Source organism: Tiliqua scincoides, chromosome 2 (assembly GCF_035046505.1).
Source record: "Tiliqua scincoides isolate rTilSci1 chromosome 2, rTilSci1.hap2, whole genome shotgun sequence".
NCBI classification, from domain to species: domain Eukaryota; kingdom Metazoa; phylum Chordata; class Lepidosauria; order Squamata; family Scincidae; genus Tiliqua; species Tiliqua scincoides.
This window is the reverse complement of record NC_089822.1, coordinates 105,469,234-105,486,904: the sequence shown is the minus strand read 5'-3', so window position 1 is coordinate 105,486,904 and position 17,671 is coordinate 105,469,234. Positions and strand designations below refer to the sequence as shown.

The window sequence follows — 17,671 nt, the reverse complement described above, 5'->3', positions numbered from 1 at the left end:
AGCAGAGGCTGGCACATCATCAGGTAAGGGGGGCAGTATGTGTCATGCTGCCTCAGGTGCCAGAAGGTCTTGGGCTGGCCTGGGCCAGATCAATAAACACGCATCATGTAGATTGCTGTGAAAAGTATTCCACTTTCTTAAAAGACCTTCCTTTTTATGATTTCAGATCCCATTCTCAAGGCCAGATCTGTCTTTCACATCTTGAAAAAGCATCTTTCAGAATATGGTATAGTCAACAGGAAGGTCCCTCACATCAATTCCAGCTACAGCAGCATACAGTTCTGGCAGCACCAGCTCGGGCACTTGCAGTACAGCTTGATCATTGCTGGTCTGGACTGCTGATTGAAGCCAACATATCAGTTCAGGGAGAGATGGACGATCTGTTGGAGTCCAGTGCCAGCAGGCCTTCATAATGCTATACCTGTCAGAGAAAGAGTAATTTCCCATGTCACCAATTCAACTCATAATCAACCAAGAGCCAAACTGTATATTACACAGAATTGAGGGGCTGCATGAATGAACAGGAGTTCTAGTCTGTACCCCCTTTGGACTACAGTGGAGGGATAGCAGGTAAGAGAAGAGGGACAAAGAATCTGCTTGCTGCCTTGTGTCGCTGCAAGGTTGTTATAGAACTAGCAAGCTACAGAGGTTTCCCAGACCTCCTCCTGTCACAGAGAAAGAGGAGAGAAATTTACCCAAGCACTGGAGACTGCAGACAGAACTACTGTTCTGCCCAGCCCACAGATGTACACATTTGATCCCTGTTGTGTATAGGCAATGTTGGGCACAAACTGCTTAAAGGCAGAAAATAAATTCTTTGCAAAGCTGTTTGAGCTTTAGCAAGAAATGATGAAGGTTTCCAAGACCTCTTCATTCTTTGGAGGAAGGAGAGGGAAATCTATCTTACATTGCAATCTGAAATTGGTTGACTCAGATGTCACACTGAGCTCAATGGAATTCATTCACTAGTAAGTGTACCTGCAATTCAATTTTATGCAGGTTTTCCCAGAAGTAAGTCCCACTGTGTTCAGTAGGGCTTACTCCCAGGAACTTGTGCATAGGATTTTAGCTTTAGGACAGCAGCCTTAACTGCACATAGATAAACACTTTACAAGCCTTGAAAGACAATTATCTCCCTTACTAGGCACCCCCAAACACACACACACACACACACACACACACACACACACACACACACACACACACACACAGCTTTTACTTAGAAAATATCAAACAAATGAACCAATGCCATACTTTTTTTTGGGGGGGGGAACAAACTGTGAGAAAAGGAGAATGGTATTTGTGGGGGGAAACAACAAAGCCAGAGGAAAACAAAGGAGGAGAGCAGACTGGGCAAAAAAATAACAAGAGGATGGATATTTGAATAAAACCGAGAGACACACAGAGGGAACCCACTTGAAGAAAATAAAAAAATAAAAAAAACCTTTGTCCTATTAGTCCAAACCAATATTTCTGAGGGACCAGCTACACACTGCACATTCTGTTGTAGGCTCCAGCTTGTTCCTATTCTGTTTTTGAACTATTATTTTCCAACCATTTTGTCAATCTCTAACTCCATAGCTAGCTGGGACTTTAGGTAGGGATTGTTTTCTGTAACATTAGATGGGATTCATTTCTGTCTAACCTACACAGAAGCCTTCCTACTTATGAATTTTCAACTTACCAACAACCCTTTCAGACTCCTGACTTTGGGTTAGCAGCGGATGCTGCTGAGTACAGAAGCCACTCAGGAGCATTCTCAAGGCTTCTGTGAAACTGAGAATGTTCCAAGTGAAACTGACAACACTGACAGTGTCCCCAATGAAAAGGACAACTTTGAGTGTGAAACTGACAACATCGACAGCTTGAAAGGCCAAGGAAAAGTGTGGGCGCTTGGCAGTAAAGTTGTAGGCAAACAGAATATGTGATATGTGTGCAGAATATGCTTTTTGCTTTTATGGTGTGAAAGTTAAGGTGGGCATCTTACCATTTCCCAGCTTTCTGGTGCATGAGTGAATTTGTAAGCAGGTTAACTTTTCTCTTAAACCTAAGATTTTTTTTTCCTCCTAGAATACTCAAATCTGCCAGAATTGCTTGTGACATATATATAATTGAAAGGATACTTCCTTTAAATCTGCAATCCTATATACACTTACCAAGGAAAAAGTCCCATTGAACTTACTGGATCTTACTTCAGAGTAGACATGCATAGGCTTGCACTGTAAATACATCTTTTTTTTAAAGATAAATCTTGATGAAACTATTATTATTGCTTATAAATGAAGATACTAGGTTGTAGCCAAAGAAAGTCATGCCTAAGCATCCCTGAAATCAATAAGACAAGCTAGGCCCATTAATTTCAATGGGATTTAGACACGTCTAACTTTCTTTGCCTACAAAGAAAAATATGTCTTGTTTGGCCCTGACAAGGAACGATTAAGGTGAATGTAGATGACCAGCCAGGTGGAAAATGTAGGGACGTTTGCCTGTTTCTTAAATGAGTGTTAAAGTGCAGTAAATTTTAGTTTAAGTGTAAAAAGGCAAATGTGTCAGTGAAGCAAATAGGCACCTTTCTTCTAAATAACAATCCCGTATTCTGATAATAGGAGTTACCTTCATTTTTCTGCCAGAGCTCTGCTACACATACCAAAGATAGGATTTACCTAGGGTATACAGTGAAAGTACCAGCCTGCACAATATCATCAAAGGGAACAAAAGCTTGGGCCAACCCCCACCCCAATCCCTGCTGAGTTTGGTTCACAGCTGGTTATTGGTCCAAGGTAACCCACTGGACTTGGCAGTGGGAAAATCTGAGAGTCCATTAAGTTTATACTAGATAGTCAAAGCTTGGGGTGCCATCTTCCCCACACGGGATAAAAAGGAGCCAATCAGCTGGAGTCATCATAAAATATTTTTGACAGGTCAGGAAGAAGAACAAAGTTGTCAAGCCAGAGCAATGTTACTTCTTGGGGTAATTACTAGGGAGTCTTCCACTAAGGATTCTCTAGAACAGGGGTGGCAAACATTTATGAGAAAGTGTGCACAAACTGGTGATAATCTTCTAAAAATACACTGAGCAGCAGATCATTTTATTATTATATTTGTATTTAACAATTTCTTTTAATGGAGAAAGAGAGCAAAATGCTTGAAATCTGTTTAGGCAACCAATTTACTGCTTCATTTAGCAGTAATAACTATTTATTTATTTATTTCGGGTGGAGCTTAAAGAATCGAGGGGTGGCACTGTACACTACATGCCAACAAAGTTTTTTATTTGCCACCTTGGGCCTGCGTGCCATAAACTTGCCACCCCTACTATAGGGCAGCAGTCTCCAATGGAGACAGCTGTGTTCCAAAAAAGCCCTACTGCCATGGAGGAATGTTAAGCTCTGTTCATGGGGGAGGGAAGGCTTTTTCTGAGCCCCCGATCTGGACCATGGGCTGGGGTTTGGAGAGCCCTGCTCTAGGGCAATACCTCAACCATTAGCTCATCTTTAAAAATAGAATCAACTGGACCAGTGGTTCTCACAGATTTAGCACCGGGACCCACTTTTTAGAATGAGAATCTGTCAGGACCCACCAGAAGTGATGTCATGACTGAAAGTGACATCATCAAGCAGGAAAATTTTTAACAATCCTAGGCTACAATCCTACCCACGCTTACCCAGGAGTAAGTCCCATTTACTATCATTGTTAAAAAACTACACATAGCAGCTTGTTAAAAGAACAGGTCTGTAACATTTCACCAAATGCAGTCACATACTATGGGAGCATCAAGTCTAATATATTAAAAATAAAATATTGAAATGAATGGGAACCCACCTGAAATTGGCTCATGACCCACCTAGTGGGTCCCGACCCACAGTCTGAGAAACACTGAACTGGAATATTGAACAATTAATTAACAAAGTAATGATCAGACATTATTTATGACTGCAATACAAACTCACTACAGTACATTTGCTTGTGGTTACAAAAGCTAGGCCAAATATTCTCGCAATAAAATGTAAAGTCCATCTCGCCCCTCTGTTCCTGGAGAAGATTTATGTGATCCATATACCTATTTTCATTTTGCAAATGTTGCAAGAGGCATGAGTTCAGATGTGAAGATGCTTCTCACAAATAGCAGGAAGGACACAGAATGATCTGTGGGAAGTATACTCTTTGGGAGAATCTGAGGCAGTACTGAGAACAGATGGTATAAAATATAAGATGAAATGAGAAACATTCTTACATGGTTGGATGACAGTTTGAAGGCCTCTTCATGATGTGCTCTCTCTGAAGGTGTTGTAAGATATCAGATGGAGGAACCTCTGGAAATGGTGGTGCTCCTGGATAGGAAAATAAAATGAAAAGCTGGCAAGGCAGGGTTCTTACACAGGAAAATTTCCTTCTAGGAAACAGCCAAGTGCTGAATCTAGTTCTGGTATGTCTCTTTGTGTCTGGATGATCAAGGTCAATATGAAATGACTGTGTTTTAGAGAAAAGAGGCACCGGACTGTCAGGCTGAGTAATTACAGAAGGAACTAGATGCCATCCAGTCCAAATTCCCACTCACTATATTCTCTCTCAAATTAAACTCAGTTGGGGATAACTAAAAGACACTAGGAGGACAATGACCAGATCTGTTTTTTTTTTCTTTTAGGTGCAGGGAGACCCAAATTGAATCAGATAACTAGAGCTACAGAAAGGAGTGTTTAACCTCCCCATCAATTCCCAGCAACCAGCATGAGCAAACAGGCCTGTGTTCAGGTTCCAGAGCAGGCAGATGACATTCTGAAGACCAGGGGCAGATTATATTGTCTAAGGTGAACTGGGAGTCAGGTTCTAGCATGGACAAACAATGATCCAAGGTCTCAAGGCAGCTTGCACAATTTAAGATGAGCTGATAGTTGGGTATCCAGAGCCGACAGCATAGTGACATGGCAAGGCAAGTCTGTCAGCATCTTCTCTCAAAGGTGAGAAGTTCAGACTGGGGACCTGAGCCCAGTGAAATTCTTGCATGGAGCCAGCAGGGACCTTATTGGCACCCCAGGTCACCTGACTTCTCCTGGGATGCTTAGTTGTAGTTTCCTTTCTGGACACAATCTGAGTGCAGCAAAGGCTCAGGTCGCCCAGTTCCACTCCCTGCAAGCAGTCTCTGCAGCACAGAGAGTAAGGTGCCTGAGCCCTGCTGACAATGTTTGTGCTCTGAGATTCTCAGAGCTTCACACTTTCCACTGCAATGTTTTCCTGCTCTAAATTGCCCTCCCAAAGCTACAAATTACAGGGGAAGACATATGGACACCATAAGATCCTATAACTTTCCATTCACAGGGCAAATAGTAGGTTTGGGTCAGATTCAGATCAGAAACAGCATGGGAGTGAAAATGATTATACACTATACAACATCTCTCCCATTGCCACTTTCTTGATACACTTCAGAACCCCCAAAGCTGTCTAAACTTACTCACGCACAAGATCCGAGTCTCATCACAGATTCCCTCAATTAAACTTGCAGCATACTACTAAGGATGCTTATTAAGAAGTTATGTTCCACTGAGTTCAGTGGCGCTTACTCCCTAGTAAATGGGCTTAGGGTCATGGCCTCAGATTTTATTTTTACTCCTTACCTAATGTGATCATCTCATACAGTAAGATTCCAAAGGACCATCTGCAAGGAAAAAAAATGTTTCAACATGAGCAGTTTCTTCCCAGCTTATTCTGAGAATGGGGGAAAAAAAATCACCCTGCAACTTTCTTAGGGCGCAATCCTATCCATGAGTTAGGGACCAACAAAGTGACTTGCACCAGCCTAGGAGGGTCACAAACATGCTGTAAAGCACGTTTGCACCTCCTTGGGAGCACAGAGGTGAGCTAGCCCACGGAGGCTGCATCCAGCCTCCATGGCAGCTTGCTGAGGAAGTCTTGCATCAACCAAACTTGGCCAACGCAAGGCTGTGGGATCGGCAGGGAGGAGGCAGGAGGGAGGCGTTCTGGGGCAGGCGGACGGCAGGCGAGCGGGTGGGGAGCAGGTGGCGGGGCTGGGATCTGGCTATTATGCCGGATCTCAACCCCCATTCCTGAGCAGTGCAGAGCGCCTTCACGCCACTCCAAGCTCCTTGGACTTGCGCCACCACAGTAGGTGGCGCAAGTTCAAGGAGACCCATGGGGCTGCAGCGGCTTATCCAAAGGTAAGAGTTTCCCCTTACCTTTGGCTGAGTTTCCCCTTACCTCCTGGCTTGCCTGTTCCAGCACAAGATAGGATTGCGCTGTTAATAATATAGTTTTAGCTGAATATGAGTTATCAGCTGGAAACATGCCTCTGTTGAAAATTACATATGCATTGTGCAGCAGGGCTTGAAGAAAGACATCTAAATTAGGAGAGAGAGCTGATCAAACCATACATGTCTGATTTGATGTTGGGTGGCTTCTTCAGGAGCCGCTCTGGAGCCTGCCACTTGAGTGGAACTGTCTGGGTCTTGGCGCTGGGACTGCAGGTGTGGCTTCTGCATGCCAATCCCAGCCTGCAGAGTTTTGCAGTAAACTGATGACCAATAAGAATATTTCTGGCTGCCACATCACCATGATATAGCTTCTTTTGCTGAAGAAAATCCTGGAAAAAAAGTTAGCTGTTATAGTTAAAGGTCTTTTACATGTTCCTGTTTCCATTTGGTTGATTTGAGTATCTGCATAAGTCTTAGTGCTTCAGTCAAGATGTTGCATTTTGTATTCACCACACACACCTACCATGTTAGTTTCACAAGCAAATTAGCTTTTAGCTTTTATTACTGGAAAAAAAGTAATTTCAAGGAGCAAAAACTTGGGAGGTTTGATTTGCCTTTTCTAGATAAAGCCATAATATAGTTTCATATTTCTCTGCAACAATGCAGTAGTGCCCAGATACTTTTTTTTCTTATCATCAGCAAATGGAAGACCAGCTCCAAAAAGTTGACATTTTTTGTCTCTTGCAGACCCAATGAATTACTTACAGCCTGATCCTGTGCTGCCCAGCGCCAGAGCTCCAGTCCCACCTGGAATGCTGTAAGGCACTCAGATGCTGGCAGTGAGCCTGCTGCGCTGGTAGAGAGGCCAGCACTAGCTGGCGCTGGGCTTCAGTGCCAGGATGCAAGCCAGGAGCACCAGGCAGTAAGTTTCCCTGCCATGCAGTGAGGAAAGGGCAAAACTGGGCAGGGGTGGATGGGCCAGAGGGTGGATTGGGTCCAGGAGGGGGGGACGGTGGCAGAGTCTGCCACCAGATCCTATGCCCCCTCCTGAGCCTCCCGACATGGGTCTCCTCAGTTCTACACCAGCTCAAGGGCTAGTGCAGATCTGAGTAGACCTATTAGGGCCAGCTGCACTCAACATGGAGATCTTTGGCACCAATTTGGTGCCGCTGCACCACTGGGCACTGGGAAGGGATAGAATTGGGCCCTTAGAGTTGATGTCACTCTCATATTTTGTCTTTTTTTCCGCTCTGATAAATTAAGCAAGGGGAGAGGAAAGCTTATTTAACAAACTTACCAGAGCCAATGCAACTTGTTTTCCAATTCTGTATACCTGCCCCTCTGTAAGGTCAAAAGGCCATTCATCCATGATCACCACATCCTGGAAAGACAGAAACATATTGCTGACAATGGGAGTCTGTGTATAAAGGCGCATAACCTTACTTTGAATTGTGCACAGATAGGAACTCATGCTCCAACTGTGCCTGTTTAGCATGGACAGTCCCTGTTTTCTACAGCTGGTCTACAGTAAGTCATTGTCCCTCTTTTTGCCTGTTGAGATTTTGAAGACGCTCTTTAAAAATGTTCTTAGCATGAGTTGTTAGAGCTGCCTTTCTTCAGAGCTCCTCCTTGGGTTTGTAAAAACTACAAAACTTTGTGAGGGCCAGTGCAGCTTGTTCCTAGCACACATGCAAGCAAACATGTTTGCACTGGGGCTCCACGTAACACATAACCTGCTATTTTAAATGATTGGATTGTTTGAACTGATTGTTTGAATATATTACAAGACTATTATATTTTCCAAGTATACCTTTAACCAAGACTATTTTAAATCATATGATGATGATGATGATGATGATGATGATGATGATGATGATGATGATGATGATAAAAGAATGACCCTATTTTGATCTATGAAATATTAGGGGAGTATGTAAACAAAGCCACCAAAAATTAGTTTCTGTGGGAAGGATACAAAGTATTTCTCCATCTAGAGCAACTTTCAATTCATATTATTACATTAGGGAGGCCAGTATCCAGCCATCTCCTTTTTTCCACTTACCCGGCGGCAAGTCCAAAGGAAGTTCAGAAGATTTCCATTGGGAGCATCCTCCAATATCATATAAAGGGGCATCTGGTTTATACAACACCCTAATAATTTAACTATGTTTTCATGAGGACCAAGGAACTGATGGAATTGAATCCTTTCTAGGAAATCTTTCAGCTCATGGGAGCTAGCAGACTCTGAAAGCAAAAGAATAAAATGAATAAGAAAAGAAGCATGATTTTCTTTAGGACTCTCACCTTAACAGAAATTAAGAGAATTACACCACAATCCTATGCAGGTCTACTCAGAAGTAAGCCCCATTGTGTTAAGTTGGGTTTATTCCCAGGAAAGTGTGCATAGGATTGCAGCCTCACTCTGGTTCAGGGCAATCCCAGAACTACTACTGTTATCCGCTTTAGGTCTGCTTGTCCGTCTAATCTGCAAGTGCCCTCCTTTTTTGCTTTGTTAGCCCTCAAGATCAGCATTGTGTGACTCCCATTCACGTACCGTAGGCACCTTTCAGACACCAAGAACTGGACACTCGCAGCCCAATCCTATTCAGCACAGGAGCAGTGGCTCCAAATGGCTACTTCCATATACTCTGCTGGATCCAAGTAGGCAGGAGGTCTTCTCCAGGGAAGGGAACATTTGTCCCCCAGCCTGCTCAATGGGCTTCTGGAGTCTGCACCAGCTATTTCACTGCTGCAAATTCAAGAAGCCCTGTGTCAGGCTTTCAGGCCTGATAGAGGGGATAGAATTTGGTTGAGAAGGCCTCCACCGGTTCCACCCCCACACAGGCCTGTCCCTCCCCCTTTCCACCCTCTATCTGTCTGCCCCCCAGAAATGCCCCCACCCTCTGACCACCCTTCCCATGCCACTTGGTGCTTACCTCTACTCTGTCGGTGGCTGGGGCTCCTGCTACGGCATCAATGGGATGTGCTTTATGGCACATTTGTGACACCCACCACTAGCACTGGGGCTGAAGCCTGTTTAGACCAGGCTGCCCATCAGTATACCTGTACAATTTCACTTGTAAGACATTAACATGTAACTCCTGTGTATAGACAAGAGCTTGAAACATATTTGTACAAATAACATATCTGTATGTTAAGGTGCTGGGTCTTGACAGTTTAGTGAAAAGCTCCTACGAGCAAAACAGGGACTTGAAAATACAAGAGAAATGGAACTTTCTAGTCTACCACTCATGTCACCAAGAAGGAGGCACCTCATCACTTGCATTACCTTGCAAGGCTTTCAAGATGACTGACTGCATTTTCCCAGGACTGCTGGTTCTCAGTTCTGCTCTGTAGATTCCCCCAAAGCTGCCATTTTGGATAAATTCCAGTGACTCTATCTTCTCCCGTGGTATTTCTAAGTCCTTCAAAGTTAATGCTGCAGTTCTTAATAAGCAATCCATAGCCATCTCATTTAGTTGGATGGAGGTATGCTCTGAAATGCTGGCTTTTTCTTGGCTTTTCCCCTGTTCTGATCTTGGGAGAGTAGCTGTTAGCAAAAAAATAAAAAATAAAAATAGTCAACTCATGAGGTGGAAACATTAGAAAGGGACTTTACATTTTAGCATTAGGCATGTGCTATAACCCAATTCAATACATCTAAACAAATTCCTTACACATAGTTTAAAACAGGAACTAGAAAGCTGATAGCCAGTTTAAAACATATGGCACCGTCCCTCATTTTCTGCACAATGTTTTGAACATGCAGCAATGAACATGCAGCATGCAGCAACTGCTCTGTGTCTTCCTTCACATGCCTTCTCTAGGTGAGAGGACCTGAGCTAGAATCAACATTAGTAATCTCTTCATCATTGGTGAAGATAACTGTGGAAGAAGCAGCATTGGGAGAGTTAGGACAGACAAAAGAAATTATTTCTTTACCCAGTGCGTAATTAGTATGTGGAACTCCTTGCCACAGGATGTTGTGATGGCATCTGGCCTAGAAGCCTTTTGGACAAATTTCTGAAGGAAAAGTCCATCACAGGTTACAAGCCATGATGTGTATGTGCAACCTCCTGATTTTAGAAGTCGGCTACCTCAGAATGCCAGATGCAAGGGAGAGCACCAGGATGCAGGTCTCTTGTCTTGTATGTTCCCTGAAGCATCTAGCAAGCTACTGTGAGATACATAAAGCTGAACTAGATGGGCATTTGGCCTGATCCAGCAGGCCTCTTCTTATGTTCTTATATTGGGGCAAGTGTTTGCCATAAGACTGTAGATAAGAAAATGGCACACTCCCAGGCCTGTAAATCCAGTTACACACCAGAAGTGAATGTAAAGTTTTGACTTGGAAGTTCAGGAGTTTAGTCTCTTTCTGAAGGTTTCAGGGTGCGGGGACAGAACCAAGAGACAGTTTGATCAGATCATGATTTCTGTTATTTGGTGAGGTGCAGGGTGGTATCTAAATTCTACTGCCTGTGATAACTTGCTAGTTCTCAAATTTATTACAAAGCCCACAGTAATGAATATATAATTAAAAATATGTATATAACACTTTTCTACAAAAGTTTACCAACTGGTCAGCACAGCAAACAAATGAAAAGATGGGGGAAATTAAAAAATAATACAAGATTCACTGTATCATTTATAATGGTTAACCTCAGAAATCAACTGTTTTTTCCCAATGGTTCTCTTTAACACAGAAAAGCAGTTTTTAATTCAGTGTGAGATATAGGGTCAGAATTTAAATTTAAGAGATCATAAGGATAGACTTTCATATATTGGTTTACAGTAAATCCAGAGTTTTTGCTTTTATCCATCCTACACACCAGACTCTATCAGAATCCTCTTCATCCCACCAGTGTCCACCTTCAGCTCCTGATCTATGAGGCACCACCACTTTGTTCCCAGAGCATCAGGGGATCTGGCAACCTTACTAAGCTGTCCTTACCTTCCATTCTGGATTCTGAAGATATCTGCTGCTTTCTCCTCAAGCTCTGGTAATGAAGCCAAAGGATGATGCCTAAGACAATAATAAATCCAGCGACCAAAAGGACTGGGATGAAGATCAATTCAACCTGATTCTCTCGCACAACTGTCAACAGAAATGGCAAATGGTAAAGGAGTTGCAGCAAGCAATTAAGCATCTAGCTGAATCACAAAGAGTTTATTTTTGCAACACAGAGTTCTTTGAGTGGTTCTCTCTCCCTCCCTCTCTCTTTGCACTCATCTATTTGCAGCATTTCTACCAATGTTGCAACAGGAACGTGGCAGCCAAATGCACTTTAGCAGTGTTTGGGTTCTCAGAGGGTGCCAAATGAGCAATCACCTAACTCTGGACATGTAAAATAAAACCTTACTTGCTCTGAAGCCCCTTGCCTGAAGGTGACTTACAGCCCAATCCTATTCCGGCCTTGCACAGCTGGACTGCTTGTTCTGGGAGCATAAGGCCTTTCACAGCTGTGGCAAAAGGCAACAAGCTATTTGGCACAGCCTAGCCACTGTCGCAAGTGGCCAGGTCAAGTGGATAGGGGGTGCCCCCCCAGTAAGTTAGCTGGTAAGTTAGCACATGGGGTTGGAGGAGGTGAAACAGGGAGGAGATGGGGGAGAGTGGATCGGGGTTGGAAAGGGGGTGATATTGGAAGCAGTGGCTCATGCTGATATCCTAACCTCTTTCCTGTCCTTAATTCCCCAACTGAGGTCCATACAGATGTGTGACAGCTATAGAGCTGGTTCAGGTTCAAGCAGGCCAATGTGGGCTTATCCTGGGGCAAGGGAACAAATATTCTGCTATGGCAAGGAGGCCTCTAGAGACCAAAACTCCCCTTCAGGATTCAGTGGGCACCACACTGGTATAGTTGCATTGCCACACAGATAATTCAGTAGGATAGGGCTCTCCAAGTTCAAAAGTTTATACAATTTTTAAAATGGCCAGTGATTCCAAAGAGAAGATGTCCGTTAAATTATTTCATGTTTGCATTTGGCGGGAACCACAATCCTATAATCCATCAGTTTAAGGAGCAGAATTGCTTTGTGGGTGATAGAAAGCCAAACCTTCCCTTTGGCAGGTAGAAAATAAGCACAGGTAGAAAATTACAATATTACAATTCATTTGGAATATGGCCACATGTATGCATGATCCTGAGCACATGTGAAAAGGGCCAGAGAGACTTATTAATTCAACAGGGATATTCAATAAGATCAGGTTGTGTTGTGTTTTTTTTTAAATTATTGAATGATGTTCAACTGACCCATGCTATTTGGTTGTATATACTGAGTTTTGCTGGAACATAGATCACTAAAATCACTTTCATTAACGAAGGCCAATAGACATTAGACAACCCTATCTAACTAGCCAGAGAAATATCATCTGTAAAGCATAAATCCATATTGACTCAACATATGAGATCTTGCCAAGTACAGAGCACACTACATGATGAGGGTAAAAGGGCCTTTATGCTTACCACACAGTTTGTCATTGCGCTGACATTCCAGCAGCATACGTGACAACCTCCTTATATTTCCTGCCATCCTCAACCAAATGTGGTCTGACCTTCATTGGCTGTTGTCATCCACTGCACAAATATGAAGAACTTTAGAAGGCTCACATAGTTCTTCCCATGGGAAAAAAAAATGAATCCTCGAGTATATCTGAGAGTTTTAACCTGTCAAATTAAAAGAAGATACATAGTCCAGTCATTACCTATATCATATACCTATATCTTTTTCAGAGCGCGATACCATAGTCTTTCGAGACTGAAGGTTGCCAACACACCTATATCAATGTACAAAATTATTGGTTATGACCTTAATGAGACCTCATGGCTACCCCTACTGTCAGTGCTTTAACTATTTTTATTTCTAAATATGGACATGGAAAATGCCACTAATGTCTCTTATTAACCTTTTGGTCAATTTCAAGTTTCTAAGCTGATGTGGCATGCAAAATAACATCAGAATGCAAATTTCCACAAAACAACTTATCTAAAAAGAAACAAAAACTTGATTTTGCTCAAGTAGCCCATCACCTAAAACTGGTTTCATTTATTTATAAAACGCATATGCTGCTTTATCACCTGGTGGCCTCAAACATATTTTCTGCACAGCTCCTGAAATACTGTATGAGCACAATAATTTTTGGCTCATCCTTTTTAAAGGATGGAGCCAATCCATCCTTTACTCAACACCATGTCACTAAAATGCACAAGAAATTGGAGGACCACAGATCTATCATTCCTGGGCATTGATGCTCAAATGTGCAGCTTCTACAATTGCCACATAATAACAATATTTCTGTTCATATTGTTGGAAGTGGAGAAAGGTGCAACTCTGCACCTGAAGTATTCTGCACCTGAAGGCGACACTATAACTAATGAGTTAGCCAGATGGGATAAGAGAGTGTCCCCTTTATTCGTCCAGTAAAGCTCCCCTTGATATGCAGATTGTTGGGCTGCATTCTCTTTTCAGATAGAAAATATGTAGAAGTGACGTTTCTGGCATGCCTCAAGCATGCTTCCAAGGCAGTTCATTCAAAAATGACAAAATGGCATCCAGTCATACAGGAGTCATTGAAATCAATTGCATGGAGGCCACCATGTTATAACCATGATGTATGGAGGCCGCCATGTTGCTCCCATTAGAAATAAATGCATGGAGGTGGCCATTTTTTCTAACTTGGAGCTCATATTTCAAATTGCTAGTGTGGTGGGCATGCTAGAGTGTGAAAGACAAATGCAACCTGATTGTGCTGCAAGGTTGGGAAAAAAAACTAGCTCTCTAGCACTAGAAGTTGAAAAAAGAATGCAGTCCTAATCTAAGGCTAGTTCTCCTTCCTTCTGCTTCCAGAATCCTTTTCCAGTTAGATAGCAAGCATATAGGAGTCTTACTCTGTAGAGTGAACATTTGACTGTTGCATAAGGATTTGTGTTTCACATCAGTCAGTTAAGTTACAATATAAAGTTAACCTGCTGCCAACATGACCTTAAACTGAAATCATGTGCAACTGACCAGGTCAGTGGAAAGCAGCTGCTTGATAGGTATCTAGGAATTTGGAATCGAAGTTACTGGGGCTGCACAACTGCTGCTAGGTTGCCTCAGGTAAACAGGTTTCGCTACAGATTTTATTAGCTGTGGAAAAAAGGTTGTGTAACTTGAAAAGCTGACTTGTGTGATTCTGAGAGGCATATATGTTTGTATGAAATGAAAAATATTTGTTTCGTCTTTATCCCCTGAGACAAAGGCTTCTGAAACAGACTCCTTTTGTATCTTCTGAAGTATCTGCCTTAAGCTTGTTTGTTCTTCCATGAAGAAGGGAACACTGTGGCTCTACTCTGGTTGCCACTATAGCTACTAGATTGCTATTACATCCCATCTTCCCAACAATCTGCTTTGAGATAAAACATTGCTTCTCCTTTACAGGGTAGTTTTCCTTGGAAAACTAGACATGTAATTAGGTCATGTATTTCTCTGTGCAGAAAACACCACAAGGCTGTGCCAAGGGAACACAAATTCTGTATCATCTTGTGATGTCTATAAATTGTGATCATGTGTACATGTAAAATTTGAATTGGTATTATAGGGTGCATAAACAAGAACACAGGCAGGACCAGATTCAAAATAATTTGGATTTTGAATCTTCCAAAATAAACTGCTGCTCTTTAGCTTTATAGATGTAGCAAACATTGTTTCAATCACATCTTAGCAGATGCAAAGGAGGAAACAGAGGAGGAAACTAAACATCTGCCTACAGAGCAAACGTAATTTTCCCAATCCCGTGTTTGCCACAAGTGTATGGGGGGAGGTATCTGCAGTAGAGATGTTTATGCACAGTGTGTAAAATTCTCTCTTTGCAACACCTACACCTAATAGCTTTCTTGACATGACAAGGAAACTTGGAGCCAGAAAGGGCTAAGAAACAGATACAGAAGGGCTCGTAGAGGAATATTGACTAGCAGAGGATGGATTAATCATGCCCATTCTTAGGAACATCTAAAGGTCTTTTACAGCCATTCCTCTCAGCTGGTTACTGGACATATAGGGAGAGGCACTCTACCTAGTAGCATATGGTTTACTACATTTTAAAGAATTTTTATTTATTTAAAACAAGCCTGTGAGATATCATTAACCTTATGATAGTCTGTAGCAGCAAAAGCAACCAAGTCTCTTGTGGTGCCTTAAAGATTAATCAAAACACTGTCTCATGAGGTTCCATGAACTTGAACCTACAGCTGAAGTAGATTGTAATCTGCAAACACTCATGTTCACAATATATCTGTGTAGACTTTAAAGTAACACAAGACTCTGTTGTTTCCACTGGGTTGTATTCCAAGGAATGTATCCAATTCATGCAAAAAGAGGAAGGTGTGATTTTCGTGGATCTCCTCTCCCTCCATCCCTCTGCAAACTCCTGAAAATTGGCTCTTGAGCACTAGGGACCTTTCGGGGCAGAATGACATGTGACGCAGGGGGCTGCAATAGGAAGGGGGGATTTGGAAAAATTTTCCCCCTGGCATAACTGGGAGTTCTTTTGTTCAAGAAATGACACTTCAGGAAACAGCCTGCCATTTGTATGGCTTTGAATTGCTGGTTCGCAAAATTTAAAAGACCAAACAATGTATTATGTGATTTTGGAAAACACCAGTGTGGATATTTTATGGTTCTTTGAATGCAAATAGAGTTGTGCATGTTTCACATGTGTGACCAGAGTTGCTCACTGAGTTATATCAGGGCAGTCATTTTCACATCTGTGAATTTACTCTTTTGCAGAGTGACCAGGACTGAGTTCAAAAGTGCCAGGAGAAGAATCTGTCAGGTGAGGTCCCATACGGAGTGGTCCCAACTTGCAGTCCCATACAGAGTGGAGGCTGCAGGTTTTTCAGCAGTTTTTGCTGCATTTTAGACAAAGATCACAAAACATTTAGACTTAGCCAGAACATCACAGGCTCCATCTCTGGTTAATCATAGTCGAAGTGAGAAGGCCTCAGTTTTTCCCAAGGGTCAATAGGAATAAAAAAGGGCCCAACTAGCATACTCCACCATTCAGAGGTTTATTGCCTCTGAACCTGGGGGTTCCATTTCATTATCAAAACCAATACATGTTGATAGAGATCAACCCATCATGTGGAGGCTGGCCCACAAAAGAGTTCATTGTCTCTACTTGATGTTGCTCCAAGGTGCATTCTCCAAGGGTCAATCTGTAAAGCTGATGATAAACTAGGACAGAAAGGGAGTGGGACATAACTAGAACACATGTATCACATTGCTAAAGGTTCCAGCATCTATCTTTGGCATCTATCTTAGTGAAAATGCACCCCAGTGAAAATGTATAAATGAAAGGTTGAACACAGAACACACAGATCACTAGCCTTCCATGCCAATGTAACAGCATTAGAAATACAATTTGGAAAGTGAGAAGCAGTGGCGTAGCTAAGAGGATGTAGGGGATAGCAGTCGCACCAGGCAGCAAGTTTTGGGGTGGGGGCAACAAGCTGAGCTTGACATGAATGGCCAAAACTGTGAAAATCTTGGTATGTACGAATAAGATCACCATGTTATATACCATTGGAAAGGTAATTTAATGCAGAACGCAATGAAGCAAACCATATTAGAATATTTGTTTTCTATCAAAAGTTATGACCAATTCACCACAAAATGAAAATACAACTGCCTTATGGAATAAGAAGTGGATTCCTTTAACTCAAAACTGACCTATGAGACTGATTGTTCTGAGAGCCAGTGAGAGGTTATTATGATACAGCATGGAACCAATAAGGTGTTAATATGAGTCAGCTCACATTTCCATGTATTATTATACAGCTACCCCTGCTAGCTTGTAAAGAGGCACTTTTTTCAAGTGGTGCTCCTCTTATATTTAGCAGGAAGAGAATAACCATCCCTCTTCACCCCAGCACAGTGTCTCGAACCAATAAGGGGCACATGTAAAGGGGCACACGTAAAAATTTACTTAATTTAATTTGATTTTGTCATGGGGGAGGCTACAAAATCTTCTTTGATCCCAGATAGCAGATAGATACCTTAGCTATGCCACTGGCTGGGGGGGAGGTGGCAGATCAATCTGGTGGTGTGCTGCTGGGAAGAGGAGATAGGTTTCCCCCCAATCTGCACTTTTTAAAAAGCCCAGGCGTGATGTCACTTCTGGTTATGACATCACTTCTGGGGCATCAGTTTGAACTCTGCGCTGAGCTACACGTTCATTAGCTATGCCACTGGTGAGAAGGCATAGGTGCAATGTAGCCATTAGCTCAAGAGGTTTGCCCATGAGTTGTGATAAGACAAGTGATACAGTTCAAGAAGGAGTTGAGAAACGAATGAATTGTTTAGCTGGATGAAATGCTGTGATACCAGAAACTCTTAAGGATGATTTGTATATATCAGCTGTCTTAAGGTGAAGTTCTGTATAGATATATAATGTGTCTGAAAGTTTAGTGCTGCATAGGTAGAGAATG

At 42.4% G+C, this 17,671-nt stretch overlaps 1 protein-coding gene across 1 annotated transcript; it reads right to left on the bottom strand.

Annotated features, from left to right (window-relative positions):
- Nucleotides 1-216: 216 nt before the first annotated feature.
- On the bottom strand, nucleotides 217-12,737 carry STYK1 (serine/threonine/tyrosine kinase 1). The gene is made up of 9 exons (XM_066612657.1): nucleotides 12,671-12,737; nucleotides 11,158-11,301; nucleotides 9,496-9,756; nucleotides 8,269-8,450; nucleotides 7,504-7,587; nucleotides 6,387-6,595; nucleotides 5,613-5,653; nucleotides 4,235-4,331; nucleotides 217-421 (listed from the first exon to the last, which is right to left on the bottom strand). Exons 1-9 carry the CDS (start codon nucleotides 12,735-12,737, stop codon nucleotides 217-219), a joined length of 1,290 nt encoding a protein of 429 aa, XP_066468754.1.
- Between the last annotated feature and the right edge of the window lie 4,934 nt (nucleotides 12,738-17,671).